The 17,894-nt window shown below is 33.6% G+C and overlaps 1 protein-coding gene across 1 annotated transcript; it reads left to right on the plus strand.

Moving 5' to 3' along the window:
• Positions 1-12,361: 12,361 nt before the first annotated feature.
• LOC147404359 (transcription factor RAX3-like) lies at positions 12,362-13,921 on the plus strand. Its single transcript, XM_086437732.1, has 3 exons — positions 12,362-12,601; positions 12,691-12,820; positions 12,948-13,921. The coding sequence occupies exons 1-3, from the start codon at positions 12,466-12,468 to the stop codon at positions 13,711-13,713; spliced, it is 1,032 nt and encodes a 343-aa protein (XP_086293858.1). The 5' UTR covers positions 12,362-12,465; the 3' UTR covers positions 13,714-13,921.
• The last annotated feature ends 3,973 nt before the right edge of the window (positions 13,922-17,894 follow it).

A 17,894-nucleotide genomic window follows, 5' to 3' on the forward strand; every position in this document is an offset into this window, starting at 1 on the left:
ATTTATATCTCCCACTTGTATGAAATCTGAAATCATCTTTTGATCATGGTCAACTGATGGAGGTGTAGGGACCTCTGAGTGAACGTCCCTCTATGTAATGGACAAGATGACCTAGCTTGATAAGCCTTGAATTGGCTTTGGTGGAAGGAACTCATCATGGCAAGAGAATAAGAGATGGCTCTATACATTTGTAGCCAAGAAGATCACACCCGCCACCCGTGGATGGGTATGAACTGAGATTTCCATAGCAAATAATTGCTAGATTTGGCAAGTCCTATATATATATATATATGGTAAATTTGATATTTGGAGAGTATCAAATATTAAATTAATATCGTGTTTAGGTTAACAAGGGTGAAATATGGTCATATCGCATTTATATTATTTTATAAAAAAAAATCATAAAGATGGAAAAAGTTGGGTTGGTTGTGGATCTGATTGTGCTACCAGACTTTAGTAAAATGGATGTAACTTTCGACTTACGTGTCAAATTGATATAAAATTGGACTCAGCTTTAAATGTTTTGTGGAATCAGACCAAAAAAATGACGTTTATTAGGTGATATTTGGATTAAAATTACTGTTACACCTTTTGTCTGAAAATAAATAAATAAATAAATTAAGATTTGGTTTTAATAAGTATGTTATTAATTATTATTATTGTCCAGAAATATTTATTTCACTTACATCTTCTCTCCTTTGAGACGAAGATAGCTTCAACTTCATCCCTAGTTTGGGATGAAATCAGCTATTTAGTGGATTTTTTCAACAAAGGTTCATCTTCAGTTATATCACAAAGATAAGTGGATGTAGGAAGTTTTGTTGTTGAGATCAATTGCATAAAAAACAAACAACACTGCAAGAGAACAGAGAACAGGAGAGAAATTTGTTTACTCAGTTTCATAGCAAATTCCTCAAAATCTCAAAAGATGTTTGAGTTGGAATCCCTTTCTAAGGATTCTTGCAGTTCTGGAGAATCCAACTAATAGGAATGAAGAGCTTTCCCAACTTTTCTGACCATAAGCAATCAATTATAATCAATCACGTGTTGTAACTCTGAAAACTATAGTCATCCAAATAAGAAAATCCTGTCATTAATTATGAGTTTTTTTTTTCTTTCATTTGAAATTCTTTTACTAGTCAAATAAAATTGAATTTAAATCATGCCAGATGAAATGATTGATGGGTCTGGTGAGTTGTACTAAATTGGAGTTCTAGGGGCCCAAAGCCCATGGATTTATTTGTTAAGTAGTTGCAATGGGTCAGGATCCCATTCACTTTTGTATTAAATGATTTATGTAAGAGTTTTTATTTTTTGTTTACTTTGTATTTGATATTTGAATAGGGCTTAAAGAGCATTTTAAATAAAGAATCATGATTAACTCACTCGATTTTTTTTCACTCGGTCTGTACTCGGTTGACATGGTAAGGACACAAAACCATAGGTTGTTTCCTTTGGGACACACAAAGAAAATATCAACTGTTTTCTGTCTTTGCCACGTCAGCCAAGTATAGACAGAGTGAAAAGAATCGAGTCAGACAATCATTAGCCTTAAATAAACTAATTAAGTGAAAGGTATGATGATGTAAATACTCTGATCTAATAGGAGTATTTCTATTTTTTATTATTTATTATTAGAAGTTTAAGATTAGGCTGATTTTTGGTGAGCATGATCTCCTTCCCATAAAGATCGTCTTCAAAAATCAACTCATTTAGGACAAAGCATGGTGGACAAATAGTTGGCCCATCTACGCTCTCTCTCTCTCTCTCTATGTCTTTTTATATATATATATATATATATATATATATATTGTTTTGTCTTACATGGGTTAGAGGTTTTGGAGAGGACTGATTTTTTTCCAAAGCTTTTGGTTATGGAAAGACTAAAATAAATAATTTTTAATTATATAAATAACCCCTTCAAGATCTAGTTATTTAGCTTTTCTTTTTTTGATTGGGTAAGTTGGACTTGAACCCACAACCTCAAAGTTGCTTTGCAATTAAGATTGTGGATTCAAGTCAAGCTCTGGGTTTCCCAATTCATTAGAAAAGAATCGAACTGTGAATCGGTTCAAATTGAACTAGTTCTCGGTACGTTCGTGAAATGTGGTGAATTTAGCGAATTGCATTTTACTTCAATTTTTTAAAATCCTCTTCTACATGATGAAAGTATTTGAGATACCCCTCCGTAGAATTTCAAACTATTAACATACCCCTTTGACCTTGGTCTTTACTAATGGACTAATGAAAAATTATCAAATACCCTTATGTTCAACATATAAAAAAATTGATTTTTTCTTCCCAAAATCTGCCATTGTCAATTTTTGTTTTAAATCCTACTTTTTACTTAAACCTTCAAATGTTCGTATCTCTGTGACTCTGTCAACCCCTACGAACCGGGTTCATTCTTGAGCGGTGAACGACGAACTACGAACCTAAAGTGGAACTAAGTGAACCAGCAAATCAGGTAACATAGGTCAAGCTTAACCATTAAAAAAAACTGGATCCAGAATGGTTATTTATATAATTAAAACTCACTTATTTTAGGGTTTCCGTAGCCAAAACCGTAGGAAAACAATTTCAAACTTGGAAAACAAGATGACATTTGTTCCAACTGAGGATCAATTCCCAATCCGAGGAAACAAGTAACAACTCCATCGATTTACACTTTTGAAATCTTGAAAAGTTCCAGGTAAATTTTTTGTCCTAAAATTCCTTTATTTAGGATTGAAATAATTTAGCATATTTGTACTCCACGAACTATTTAAAAAGCCATAACTGAGAGTTTAAGCTTGGTAACAACCAAAAATCATATAAAATCATTTTAGGACACCACCTACCCAGGCTTGTTCCAACAACAAATTATTGTATGGTGAAAAAACACCAATATTAGCTTATTTCCCCTCACTTCGAATTATTTTAGTATACTATCCTCAATCAATTCTATACTTTGGATTGATAAACGGTTAATGCCCGTAGGTCGTGAGTTTGATATCCAATCTGAGCATTAAATCCTCAGAGGTCACCCACAAGGGTGCACCCTTACTTATCTAGTATGTGGCCTTTACACGTTCCTTATTCCTTAGGACTAATCCTTAGACAAGACCATAATTTATGAATAAGGGCAAAATCTAAATATGGTCCGGTCTGCTGTCTACAATAACATCTGGTTGTCAAAAAAATAAAGGTTGTGTAAATGAAGAATAAGAATAGGGAGTACGGATATACATATCAAAGATACATGGCGAGGTCGATCAAACAGCTTGTTATTAAGCCCTAGCTTGATCTAGAGCTTGGGAATTATGAGCCCAACTTTACCTTGTGGGATCAAGATCAAAGTTTTGAATTTATTTTTGCCTAGGCATGCATGTTATATTAATGTGTCAGCCTGTAGATTACCAGCACTAATTTTTTTTTTTTTTTTTTTTTTCTTCTAGATAAGTAAGATAGATTAAAAACAAAGAAGGGGAGAACCCATTTACATCATTCTCAAAATTGGGAGACCAATTAGGTTTCCCTCGAAGACAACTAATTACAACCACAAACATAAATCCTATTAATCTTGATGTATATAATTGGAATCCATTTTCAATAAACTTTCTTTTCAATCATCATCAATTGAATTCCAACCAAAAAGTAGAGTCCCTACAATTTTAAAAGTTGGAAAGCTACATCAATCAATCAATCACGACAATCATTCATTGTTCCATTGCCCAAATTACGCCATAAACGAGCCGCCTAACCTTTAAAAAAATGAGAGTTGTTCTGAACTAAATAAGTTGTGAACTTTGAGAAGATGCATGTATTGGAATAATTTTGGAGTTATTTCAGTTGTATTCTTTGTCAGTCAAATTCTTCATAAGATTAAAGATATTTTTGACTTTCTTTCTTGGTTTTCAATGGCTAGTAGTAGAAATACTTAAAGAATCATTCAGGTTCAAAGGCTCTGAGTGAGAGAGAGAGAGAGAGAGAGAGAGAGAGAGAGAGAGAGAGAGAGAGTCAAAGTCCAATGTGTCAAACATCCGATATAATGAGGACCTGGAGATTAAAGTTGGTTTTAGCTGTACTTAGAAGATTGTCAAAAAAGATGATTTCATGTAGTACGTAGGTCAAGAGTGGATGTTTGAGAGAGAGAAAGAGGAGGAAGGTTCCAGGTGGTAACCTGGTGATTTAAACAAAGCCCATCCTTGTTCTGTTGAATATTTTAGATACCCCTTCTATTTTGAAATTGATGACATGTCCCTTGACCTCAATCTTCTCTTATAGACTATTGAAAAAGACTTAGGTGCTCTTGTCCCTCTACGCAAGAAAAAGGGGCCAAGTTCTATCTAATTTTGATTTACCTTAATCGACCACTTTTTTCACATAGTGATCTTCAACCTAAATATTTTATCTACTACATCTTTCAAGCCTTAACCTTAATCGCGTAATGGTGCTTTACGATCAGCCATTGCTTGGATCATATACTTATTCAAGGAAGAGTTAGACTACTACAGGAACAACAAACGTTCAAATTTTTTTTTTTTTTTCTATCCAGGGGAAAGGAAGGATAGAACGCTCCTCGTTTTTGTTCAATTATAAATAAATAATCACTTTTTTTATGGAGATTTGTAGCATCAAAGGGTTGACGAGATAGCCAAGACAACAAAATAGAGTTATTGAGTTCTAATCATACATTACGGTTTACCCTTAGAGATTTATACCAGAAATTACATGGTGTACATGGGGGAGGGAGGGGCTGCATGTGCACCAAGATTAGTTGATTGCTCTAATAGGCCCAAATAGCTTGATATCACAAAAAAGAAAAAAAGATAACCTTCAAACCTCAAGAACAAAATCCCATGGAATTTTCAAGGGGTAAATGTGAGGTTGAAATGATTGATTGAAGATGCGTTCGAATAGAGATTAAAATTATTTGTTCTATAGATAATATGTTGAGACCCAAACCAATGTTCCAAAAATACTTAGGTGTCAATAGAGCGGAAAGTTTAATTCTTAATCTAAGGATCATAACATACACCCACGCTTCAAGGCCGACACCCTTGTTGGCCCACTCATGGTGAGTCCCCCCCGCTACTTGGTCTTCTTTCCAAGTATCAAATGCCATTTTCTCTTTTTCTATGATTCATCCCTTCTCAAACTAATCACGGTGACCTACTATGACGGACCCCTTCCATATCTCATACTACTCCCCCTCCCCCTTTTTTTTTTTCTAACTCCCCCCAATTGCCTCCCTTGACTCGATCCTTGGATATGGGTTGGCTCTAATATCAAATGTAAAGATCCAAACTAATGTTCTAAAAATATTTAGGCATCAATGAAATGAAAATTTTAAATCTTAATCTAAGGATATTGTAACATTGAAGAGTTTGAAGATAACTGATTTTGAGAGAAAGACTCGTGTATTTTCGGTTAGAGCTTGTAGATGAGGTATTTAGGTCATTCTTCATTATTCTAGGGAGGAAGAACAAGATCAAGGGGTATGTCCTAAGTTTGAAAACATAGGTATATCTCTAATATTCTCTAAAACGTGGAGGGGTGTGTCTAAATCACCCGTGGTGACCCAGGCCCACCAAGAAGACCATTTCCTTCTTTCCGTGTGTTAATGTCTCGCGACCTTTTATTTTTTAAACTTTATTTACTTTTTGACACTTAAAATCAACAGCTACTTCTTGGAAAAAGTATATAAATCCAATCTTGACTTTTACTGTTTCCCATCGATCTAAGTCATTCCTCTGGCAAAAGGTTTTGATACTTTAATGTTTCATGACATAATAGTGTTCTTATGTAAGATAAGAGATTTGATTAATATTATCGGAAAATGAAGATAAATGATGAGATGTGCAGGATAATGATAGATATTTATAAAATCATGATCAACTTTTGATGAAACTACGATTCCAGTTCACTGTTCTTTTTAATTATCAAAACATGAATGATAACGATATTGGAGATTATAAAGACAATTTCGCTAGTATCAAGTGACTATCTTGCAAGTTTTGCTATTTTTAATGAGATTAATTGTTACTATACAAACCAACGAGATTATCACTTTTGGGGAAAAATCACCGAATTTGTCACTTTAAATCTACAATCTCGTCACTTGAAAAATCTGCGATTTCGCACATTCACGTTTTGGTAATTAAAATGAACAGTTAGTTAGAATCATAATTTCATTAAATTTGACTTACGATGATATGAAAGTAACAAATCAATTGATAGAAGTAGAAAATGTGTGCCGAATACTATAAAAAATCTGCCTAACACAGGAGAACCTCAATTATAATCTCAAACAAAAAGAAAATTTTCTAGAAATAAGGTTTAAAGAAATCTATAAATAAAATTAGAATAATGTCTCATTTTCTAACCATTCTTTAAAATAGATCCCTCCCCCTGGCAAAAACAGAAAAAAGAAAAAAAAAAAAAAAAAAAAAGAGAGCAAACAAGTGGAATCATTATGTGACGGATTCAAATTAGATTGGTTTTATCAGGAACCAAATCGATTAAAGTTGAATGCAATCCTAATTGGATTAGATCTCAACATTTGGATCAAAATTTGATTTGATATCCAATGTTCAAGCATTGCTTTTGAGTTTTCTTGGAGAGAATCTAGCCGGGCAGCAGATTGACTAGAAGGGTGCTTTTGGATCAGATGAGATTACTTTGATAGACATTGTAAATGTTTCTCATAAGATGTGCCTAATCGTATCGGAGGACTCGTACTTTTTGTGTGTGCTGATTTAGCCTCTTGTTAATGAAAAGAGTGGGGCTCTTCATAGCCTCTCCCTGCAGATAAAAAAATAATAATTATTGGCTTGAAGTTGGGTTTGACAGTTTATTGGTTTACTTTGGGTCCCTATTGGGTATCAATATGGATCCAAATAAGACCAACTGATAATTTGATTGGGAATCGATTCAATTTGAGTAGATATGAGATCTAATCCGATACTTATTAGACTAGATAAGGATCCAATTCGGTAATTTATTGGATTAGAAGATGGTTGAGTCAAAACTATCTTATTTAGATTTTATATTCTCAATCCAAATCCTAAGTTTTAGGCTTTCAAGTTGGGTTGATTTTTGGATCAATTTTGATCCATTTTCAACCCTAGATAGGATTAGAGTTGGTGGGACAGAGAGGATGAATTTTCTTTATCATTATGTGTGAAGGATTTTTTGGGTCTCCTACTCCTCGAGATCTATACTGAAATTAATGCTTCTATCCGATTTTCTTCTAGGTTTACGGTTGTCTTCTCCGATGAACCTTCATTTTCTCGATCGTCTTCTCAATTCAAATTCTAAGTTAATACTTGATGAAAATTATAAAACAAGAAGAAGAAAATAAGTGCATTAAAGTTTTGTGTGACATGTTTCTTAGGTTTGCGTGGGAGAAACCCTTTTATTTACAGAGTAGACTTTTTAATGGGAGTAGTTAATTCAATGTAATCACTCATCTATGTTCTCTAGCATTTATGAAAATAAAAATTCATGATGCTTTAATGATAATAAAGACTTATTCTTAATGATTCTTGTAACCTACATGAGGAGTGATCTTAAATTTGTAACTATTCCAACTCAGTGACTATTCAATTCCTCAAGTTATGTGCTTGTACTTTTTTTAGACACCGTGTGTGTTTTACCTTGATGATAGAGCATATTGTAATGATCTTTTCTACTTGGAGAACTTTATGGTGTGTTTTACCTTGATGATAGAACATACTGTAATGATCTTTTTTTACTTGGGGAGCTTTATGGTCACTAGTTATAACGATTTGCTATGTTACTACTTGGGTAGCTTTACATAATTTAATTGTATTCTTCTTTGTAAACACTTCTAGATTTAGTAATTGTAAAAATAAAAGAAAAATTCTACACACTCAAACAATATTTGAAGAAATATATATCAAATGGACGCTAGATGTTGGAATGTATGTGTAAGAATTCCTTAGATAAACAAATCTTTAAGAAATGAGTTCTAATCTTGAGGAAATCTGTTTTTTCTTCTTCCATCTCATCCTTGCATTTTAATGGTCTGCCACAATCGTGGTTTGAGGTTAGAAAAGTCCAAAATAACAATTAAAACATTAAAAAAAAAAAAAAAAAACTTTTAATCCATCTTCTCATTATTTTATCATAAATATTTCTTATTCCTTGTTTTCCAAACTAGTCTACAATTGAAAACCATCCTCAAATATACTTTTCTATCCTCATGGTTTCTTTTTAAAAAGAGATACTTTCTTTCCACATGATTGCAATATCAATTGGTGCCTACCTTTCTAGAATCCTTCTATGGTCATTAAATTTGATAATTTCTTATATTTGTTTTTGTCAAAATCTCTTTCCGTGGGACTCGAAACAGTGGTCGTACCTAACAAGATCACTGGTGCATATAATGTCAAATCATATATATATATATATAGGGTCCCTATCCGTGGCCAACAGTTTGGCAAACATTTTGGCAAACACTTTTTCAAAACATGGGTTAGAGGTCTTGGAATGGGCTGATTTTTGGTGAGGATGATCTCTACGGTGAGGAGATCATCCTCACCAAAAATCAGCTCATTCCAAAACTTCTAGCCCCATTTTACAAGTTGAAAAATCGTGAACCGTCCATTTTTTGTAAACCATTTTTGATGAGGTTAGAAGTTTTGGAATGGGCGGATTTTTGGTGATGATGATCTCCTCACCATAGAGATCATCCTCACCAAAAATCAGCCCATTCCAAGACCTCTAACCCATGTTTTGAAAAATGTGTTTGCCAAAATGTTTGCCAAACTGTTGGCCATTGAACGCTACTCATATATATATATATGTATGGGATGGATCATCGGACACGTGTAAAAACAATGCAATAATAATAAATTTTCAAAATATGAGTTAGAGGTTTTGGATTGAACTGATTTTTTGTGAGGATGAACTTTATGATTAGAAGATTATTTAAAAAAAAAACAATTAGTCCAATCTAAAATTTTTAACCCTATCAAAAGTGATTTAGAATTTAGATCGTCAAATTTTTATCAATAATTTGTAAATCACTTTTAATGGATTTACAAGTTTCAGATTGAGCTGATTTTTTGTGAGGATGATCTTCTCATCATAGAAAACAGTTCAATCCAAAACCTCTAACCTATATTTTGAAAAACCATTATTTTTACATATATCTCATGATCCGCCCCATATATATATAGGGGTAGCGTTCAATGACAAACTTTTTGGCAAAACATTTTTCAAAACATGAGTTAGAAGTTTTGGAATGGACTGATTTTTGGTGAGGATGATCTCTACAGTGAGGAAATCATCCTCACCAAAAATCAGTCCATTTCAAAACTTCTAACCCATGTTTACAAGTTGAAAAATCGTGGACTGTCCATTTTTTGTAAACTGTTTTTGATGAGGTTAGAAGTTTTGGAATGGGCTGATTTTTAGTGATGATGATTTCCTCAACCGTAGAGATCATCCTCACCAAAAATCAACTCATTCCAAAACCTCTAACTCATGTTTTGAAAAATGTTTTGCCAAAAAGTTGGTCATTGAACACCCCCCATACATATATATATATATATATATATATATATATATATATATATATATATATATATATATATATATATATAGGGAAATGTTCAGCACCCTAAGTTTTACCACACACTTTAACAAACGTTTTTTGTCCTACATGGGTTAGAAGTTTTGGAATGGGCTGATTTTTGGTGAGGATGATCTCTATGATTAGCAGATCATCCTCCCCAAGATTTTTGGTGAGGATGATCTCTATGATTAGCAGATCATCCTCCCCAAAAATCAGCCCATTCTAAAATGTTTAGCCCCATGTTTACACGTTGAAAAATCGTGGACCGTCCATTTTTTGTAAACCATTTTTGATGGGGTTAGAAGTTTTGGAATTAGCTGATTTTTGGTGAGGATGATCTCCTCACCATAGAGATCATTCTCACCAAAAATCAGCCCATTCCAAAACTTTTAATCCATGTAAGACAAAACACGTTTGTTAAAGTGTGTGGTAAAGCTTAGGGTGCTGAACGGGACCCATATATATATATATATATATATATATATTTGCAACCCCTTGGACCAAAATTTAGCTTGATTAACTAACCTTAACCATTTGATGTATAGACCCTTTGTAGATGATCACACAGTTGTTATTTCAAATGGGATTGGACCCATGCGATAAGAAAGTTATTTGATCTGAATGCAATTGGAATAGTCGTTTTTAAGTCCGTGCAGTCTGATATGATATGTGTTATTCCAAATTCAATTGCAATCCAACTTGATTTGACTGATAAAAGCATATTTAAAGAGTCGTGCTAAACTAACTTAAAAAAAATACTTAAAATTCACTCAAGTGCCGTGGCAAGTGCATAGAACCATAAACTTTCTTCCTTGGGATACACAAGGAAAATATCTATGGTTATGTGCAATTGAGTGAATTTTGAGTATCTTTTTTTCGAGTCAAATTATCATTTCACATACTTAAAATATACAATATACACCATGTATCTTAAAAAAGTAAAAATGCAAATCAGTTGTATATTTCAAACACATTGTCAGATTGAGATAAATCGTTGATCCAAAACCAATTCAACCAATTACCAAATGGTCTCATCAAAATCCAAACCCTTGATCACAACTTTTGATTATCGGATTAGAACATATTAGACTTCGGGTCTAATTCAATCATGTGACAATCCTACTTAATTAGTTCCCAATCATGAGAGTAAAATTTAGAAATAAGAAGAGATGAAATTGAACTACTTAATTGTTCTTCGTGAGATTTTCTGATCATTTTTCCTAAAAAGACTTTTTCGATCAAGTCAGAAGGAAGACAATAGATCTAATTTAAGTTGGTAAAGACGAAGATTTTGTACCTTACGTTATATATAAAAATCCTATTTATAGATTTTTGAGAATACTTATCAAATTGCTTAATACATTTCTTAATCTTGTGTCATACCTCGTATTCGCCACATACTTTGCCCCTTCTCATATTGTGACACGCGCTTATTTCGAGACTTCGATTTGGTTCCTGCCGTGTCGATGCTGTGTTGGCCCTCACAACTCAAAGTCATGACCCTTTGGCACCCGCTCTTGGTTAGATAAGGACACTGGATTTCGGGATTAATTACGTCTTTACATGACATGATGGGTCGGGGCAAATTGTCAGTCCATACGCCCTCCAATAGCGATTATTTTTGCCTATCCATGTGGTTTGGGGTGACCTCATCCTTCGAGATTACTTCTCCGGAGCCTACCTTAGTATGTACATACACGTGAGTTGCCTGGGATGAATTGAATAAAATATGATAACTGCGATTGGCACCCTAACTTTTACTTACCACATCCCAATCTCTTAAATTATTTATCACACCCAAATTAAAAATTAAGACACACCACTCTTCAAACATTACAAATGTTTAGCTCAAATTTTAATTTCAACATTACAACACTCATTCAAACACTTTCAATTATGATTAAGATCATATAAAAAAGATAATACTTTCATTAATACCCTTTACTTATTTTCAATCATTAACTTATTTTCTACATTTTTTTTAGGTGTAATAAGTAAAAGATGGGTGTCAAGAGCAGCTCTCTAAAATATATTAAATTTATAATTTTTTTTTTTGTTCTCCACACAATTATTATATATAGCCAAATAAGTTGGATGCATTTGCTAACTCGGCCGAGTTTATGAGTTGATTTAATATTTTTTTGAGTTGAATGCTTGTGTTGATTTCACCAAGTTTGGGACCCAGTCACAAATCGATTCAAGCAGATTATTGTTGGGTCATTAAAAGTGTGATTCATACGACATAATATGATATTAATTAGAGTCATGCTGGAGTGACGTCAAGATTGAATCTCATATGCACATCTTGATGTGAAAGTAGATAGGAACCATAGATCTTATATTTTGAGGAAAAGCATTATGGTTCCATACGCTTCACGGCAGGATGCACAATGTGCGTCTTGAGGTCACTTTAGCATTATTCTATTAATTATTAGAGTGCTGATTTTCAAATTAGTAAGTGTTCACTGGATCAATATTCGGCCGACATTGCACAAATGCAGTTATAAATCCCAAGGAAAAAAGATCTACGGCTCCTTATCCATGCCACATCAGCCGAGTATTGATCGAGTGAGAAAATCATTTTTATTAATTTATTAATGTTAAAGTGACATCTTACACAATATATGATAGATTCTGGACTAAGCAAGACAAGAAGAAAACCCCTAGTCTTCTCCTCTGGCATGCTAAATCCACCTCTCTTTTTTATTCATTAAGGGTCATCCTTATGCCACACCCCTTTTGATGTGGTGACTATTCCAGGAACCATACAATATTCCACCAATCATAATCTCTCTCTCTCTCTCTTTCATATAGACCATTAGCATCAACAATTGAAGAAGATAAGCTAACTTTAAACCTTACAACAGCACAAAGAAATCATGGGGAGAGCTCCTTGTTGCGACAAAGCGAATGTTAAGAAGGGCCCATGGTCACCTGAAGAAGATCACAAGCTCAAGACCTATATTGAACAGCATGGAACCGGCGGTAACTGGATCGCTTTGCCACAGAAAATTGGTACTAAACAGAAACAAATCTTCTCTTTATTTTTCTCTTGTAAGATGTTGAAATTTCAAGTAAACTTATGTGAAAATTTCTTGGTTTAGGCCTTAAGCGATGCGGGAAGAGCTGTCGTCTCAGGTGGTTGAATTATCTCCGCCCGAATATCAAGCATGGAGGATTCACAGAGGAAGAAGATAACATAATTTGCAGCCTTTATATAAGTATTGGAAGCAGGCAAGCATTCTTCAATAATATTACCTAAATTAATGATTTTTTATTGTATTTTTTGGTTCAAGACTTCATATTAATTTGTTTATGGGTTTAAACTGATCTAAACATGTTGTGTTGTTTGTATGATCAGATGGTCCATTATAGCAGCACAATTACCAGGAAGAACCGATAACGATATAAAGAACTATTGGAATACAAGGCTGAAGAAGAAGCTCTTGGGTAAGCAGCGAAAGGAACAACAAGCTCGTAGAATTAACTGCATGAAACAAGAGACGAAGAAAGTGAATGGAGATTGTATGGTGGCCATGACCAATAATGTTTCACAAAACCCTTACTTGCCAGAACCACCAATACCCATTTCCATGCCGTTCCCAAATCAAAACTCTTCTTCCTACGATCATTCATCGATTAGAAAATTATTGATCAAGATTGGAGGAAGATTTTCTAATGATCATCAACAACCCAATGACAATGGAATGAGTCTACAATGCCCAACTAACTTTGATGTCTCCTCTACTCAACAACAATTTTATGAGAATTCATTATCTCCTTTGGCCTCCATGAATTCCTTGAACAACAATTGTTCTAAATTTCCTAACGAACAGTGTAACGTCGAGGGAGTGAATATTGACATGTTGCAAGGACTAGAAAGTTTTACATTTGATTTTGATGAGATGGTTTATAGCAACCCACATAAATTAGAGGGATTGGAGTGTCTCTATGGAGTAGAAGACATGATAAAGGGAAGCACTACTGGAACTAATTCAGCAGAAACCAGTAGTTGGGTTGATATGGGTTCTTCAGTTTACCCTCCTATCTCCAATTACTCAGGTTTCCAGCAAGGGGTGCTACATGAAAGTGATTTTGTGGAGTCAGCGTACTTCGGATCGCAGTAACTGGTCTGTACAAGGGTGGTGAAAACTTGTACTAATAGTGAGGATAGTGTTTCTTTTAGTATTCCCTAATAAAACATCAGAGATTTGTTTGTTTTTCCCTTCCATTTACATTAGTGTTTCTTATATTTACTTGGTTTGCGGACAGCTATTTGAACATGTTAACTGTTTCTTTGTCCTAAAGAGTTCTCTTTCATGGTATTATCCATTATACTATAGATCATCTGATGGTCATCCAGATTTGTGTAATGTGAATCCCAATGACCAGAAGTGCTTCAGGATCTACTAAGGAAGAATTCTAACACTCCACTTATTGTTATTTCTTGGACTAAATTTCTAATGCTTGATTTTGAGTAGGGAATCTTTTGGAACTTTAAAGCCTAAATGTGAGAGTATTTGACTGAAATATATTGGGTCCATTTTTCCGGCATAATGAGGAGAAGTATTGTTTGAGTTTGTTCTTCTACTGATTATGATAGTGTTGGAACTTTGAAGAGCTTTTTAATTATTGTTTTTCTTACTTTTGACATAAATGGTATGCACTTTCTTTAACACATGGGCCTTAATATATCTGTCACAAAAATGTTCCTTGGAACCCACATGGAAAGGCACTAAAAATAGAAAAGGTTCTTTGAACTTTTGGCTACAACTTGATCAGCTCTAGCAATAAGGGTATCCAAAAATGTTTGCATTCCTTTATAGTTATCCTCATGTATTCAACAATAATAGGAACTGTGCAAGTACATCTCATTATAAATACAGTCTCTTTTATAGCTCCATTAAAGAGAATAAAAGATGGGTACCCATGAAATCAATTACTACATTCTACTCTATGGGTATTCTGTTGGATTTTTCTCTTTATGTTTATTTTGGATCTATTTTTCCACTCACAATATCCATTGATTGTATGCTTTCGATCTATTATGTATGTGCCTTGTACTCTCTTTGTAGAATGGAATATACATTAGGAGTGACTCTATGCATGGGTCCAGCTTTTACCCTAGGGGCAATTTCATCTTTGTGCAAAATATAAATTCACAGTAAACTCATTTTAGGACTTCTCTAAGGGAGATTTTCAGTTTTACTAGGAGGTATTGAGATTGTAATCCTGTTTTTCATGGAAATAGTGAAAGAATCTCGTCACCGCCTGTGGATGTTGGCAATCTTGCTGAACCGCAAATTCTAAGTCATGTTCTTTTTATTTTGATTTGTGTTTATTAATTCTTGTCTTTCTTTCTCGTGCCAACTATTTTCTTCACTTTCTTTCTAATTGTCTTGTTCCTTCACCTGTACATTTTCACTTCTTTACACTGGACTTGAAGGGGTGTACATGTAAATTACCACCAATTTCTATAGTCGATCTTTCTTGGTGAGACGACTCAATTTTATCCGAGACTAGTGTTTTACTAAGGAATTGGAACTTTTGTGTTAATCACATGTAGTAGTAAATGTAAAACACTTGAACTCACCTAAATCAAGATTCAATTTTCTTGAACTATGATGAAGTACTGGGTGTATATCCAAGTTAGATTTTGTAACCCCTTTCAATATTAATTAGAAGCACAAAGAAGCCAAGTAAAGTTATTGGAAAATTTCAATTCCTCTCTAAATCCTAACCAATACACACTACAAGGTAGTGGTTAGTAATTAGTAGGTGATAGTGAGTTTTGAACCAAGTCAAGGTATCAACACTTGGATTTTAACCAACTTAGCTAAGTGACACCTTCACCCAAATGCTACTCCATTTCCTACATCTATATGCTATTTTTATAAATGAATGGTGGATTTTAAATAAGATTCCTTATCCTCAGACTCTTAAATTATTTATTTATTTTTTAAATACCCAAAGCTTCCCTCACTACTTTGGCATTGAATTTACCCCTTTTTTGACATAGTAACCTCATACTGAATTATTTTCCAAGGATTCTAAGATAGAGATTTAGGTTTCAAATTCCACAATATCAAAAGAAGATTCTACATCCAGGGGGAAGACCACATGAATTTGTAGATAGATTATCCTCCAAATGCTTTCATACATTAATTAGAAATCGGGTGTACAAGATTTAAATAATGCAAAGTTCTTCGATTTAATACTTAACAAATTTGTTGTAGGCCTAAGTTCTTGAAGTTTTCAAAGTTGGTTTTGTGAGGTCGTGTGTTCGATCCATGCTCAACATTAGATTACCATTGGTTTGATTGGGTGTCCATGTGGATCCCATCATAGTGCCACACAACAAAAAATACTCCTATTAGGAGTGAGTGTCAAGCTATAGACATAAGGAGTGCTGTTGCACTATGAGTAGTGCAATAAGATGCTGACGACATATTAGAGAATTACATAAATTCTCTCGTCTCCTATCTTCTCTCAAAGCTTGTTGGGTATTCTTCGAGTTTCTATTTAGTATCCCTAGGGTGGTCTAAGGCGTGGATACAAATGTCACTTCTCTAGTAGTATTGTTGAAGAGGAATTTTGGGTTTCTTTGATATCTGATGACAACTATATAATTATTACTAGATCAGATGATAATGAATGTCTTAGAAAGTTATTAAGATAAAACTTAGAAGTTTTCTATTGGCACATTACAAAAAAGACTTTAGACATCACTATATTTTAAACAAACATCAAATTTTAAATCTAAATTGCAATTTTCAAGGATGGAGGTTACCAGCAAAAAGGTGTGGGACTTTAGACATTGATTTATATTTGGAAAAACCAGTGTCTAAAAGCCGTCTTTTACATGTACTTTTCTGTGTAAAGAATTGACATATTTAAAAGCAATGTCTAAAGCCTTTTCTCTAGTATTAACATAACATTGAGGATAACCTATACATGTAAAATGCAATTTCAATAGTCATAATGCAGATAAAATGTTTATAATTTCTTGAACACTAAATTTCTTGTTTCTCAGAAGAGCTTATATGCATCTATATGGGTTGGGTTCTGTTAACTCCAAAAATGACAAAAGAACTTAACCATGTAAGGAAAAAAAAGAAATCTGGAGGTTGAAAATTATCCTTGAGATAACTATCATCAAGATATGTATTGTTGAGATACACATAAAATCTCAATTATAGGTTTTCTTTTTTTTTTGTATGGTCAATATCTTATAGTGTCATTTCTTGAGGGAACAAAACCTAACCTATAGACTTGTTAATAAAGCAAACCTATATAATAAAACATAACTGTAGACCCACTTTGCTACAGTTTTGTAGAGAATAAATGTTCCATCCAGCTAAAGTTTGTGAGATCCACTCTTATCATTTTATTGCATTTTCTTTTCACCCTTTTAACTTTATTATCTATCATCTCCCTCCCCCCCTTTGTAATAATATCCACCTAATTTTACTATCCTTCATCTTCTACTCATTTTTCAATAATACCCCTCTAATTTTACTATCTTTCCTCTTAACTCTTTTTATTATCTTTTCTCATCTCTCCTTTCTCAATGATATCTCTTCAACTTTATTATTATTAATTTTTACTCTCCAAATTCAAATTATTTTTGATAATATCCCTTCAATTTTCTTATTTTTCTTTTTTTACCTACCTTAACCTTAAAGAGGATTCTTGTGTGCTGTTTACAGGCGAACTCTAGTGTATTACTGAAGGAGAAAGTTCTGGTCCATCAATTAGGGGGCATGCCCCCTACAATACAAAATTACCTTCTTATGTAGGCCAATCCAAGCTTCTTACTATGGTAATTAGAAACATAACAAATAATTAATCTAATGCATCAACACCACTTTAGATTTATTGTATGATAAAACGTGTTCCGAACTCAGACGGCTTCTACAAATGCATGAATGGAGTACATGAATTTTGGAAAATAAGGTTCATACTTTCAGTCTTCTAAGGTGACTGAAAGTATTCGTATGTTTCCAGATCTATGACACTTTTATAGGTTTCAACATCATCTACAGTAGGAGCAATATTTGTGCTTTAGTTTTGAAAATTCACTCTTTACTCATTCCTAAAATAATACGATTAATTGTCTGTAAAGAAAAGGGACAAGTCTTGGTCAAAAGGATAGAAAAGGAAGGAAGCCATCAAGCTCAAGAACATTGACCAAGTCTTTGTGAAGTTAAGGTATCCCTACGAACTGCATGCCTTCATCTCTCTCCCTCTAGGCTAGATATGATAATGACTAGGTCCAAAATGTGGAAATCATGAAGTGCTAGTATTT

The sequence above is a fragment of the Akebia trifoliata genome, chromosome 4 (genome assembly GCF_017979445.1).
Source record: "Akebia trifoliata isolate Shusen 1 chromosome 4, ASM1797944v1, whole genome shotgun sequence".
NCBI classification, from domain to species: domain Eukaryota; kingdom Viridiplantae; phylum Streptophyta; class Magnoliopsida; order Ranunculales; family Lardizabalaceae; genus Akebia; species Akebia trifoliata.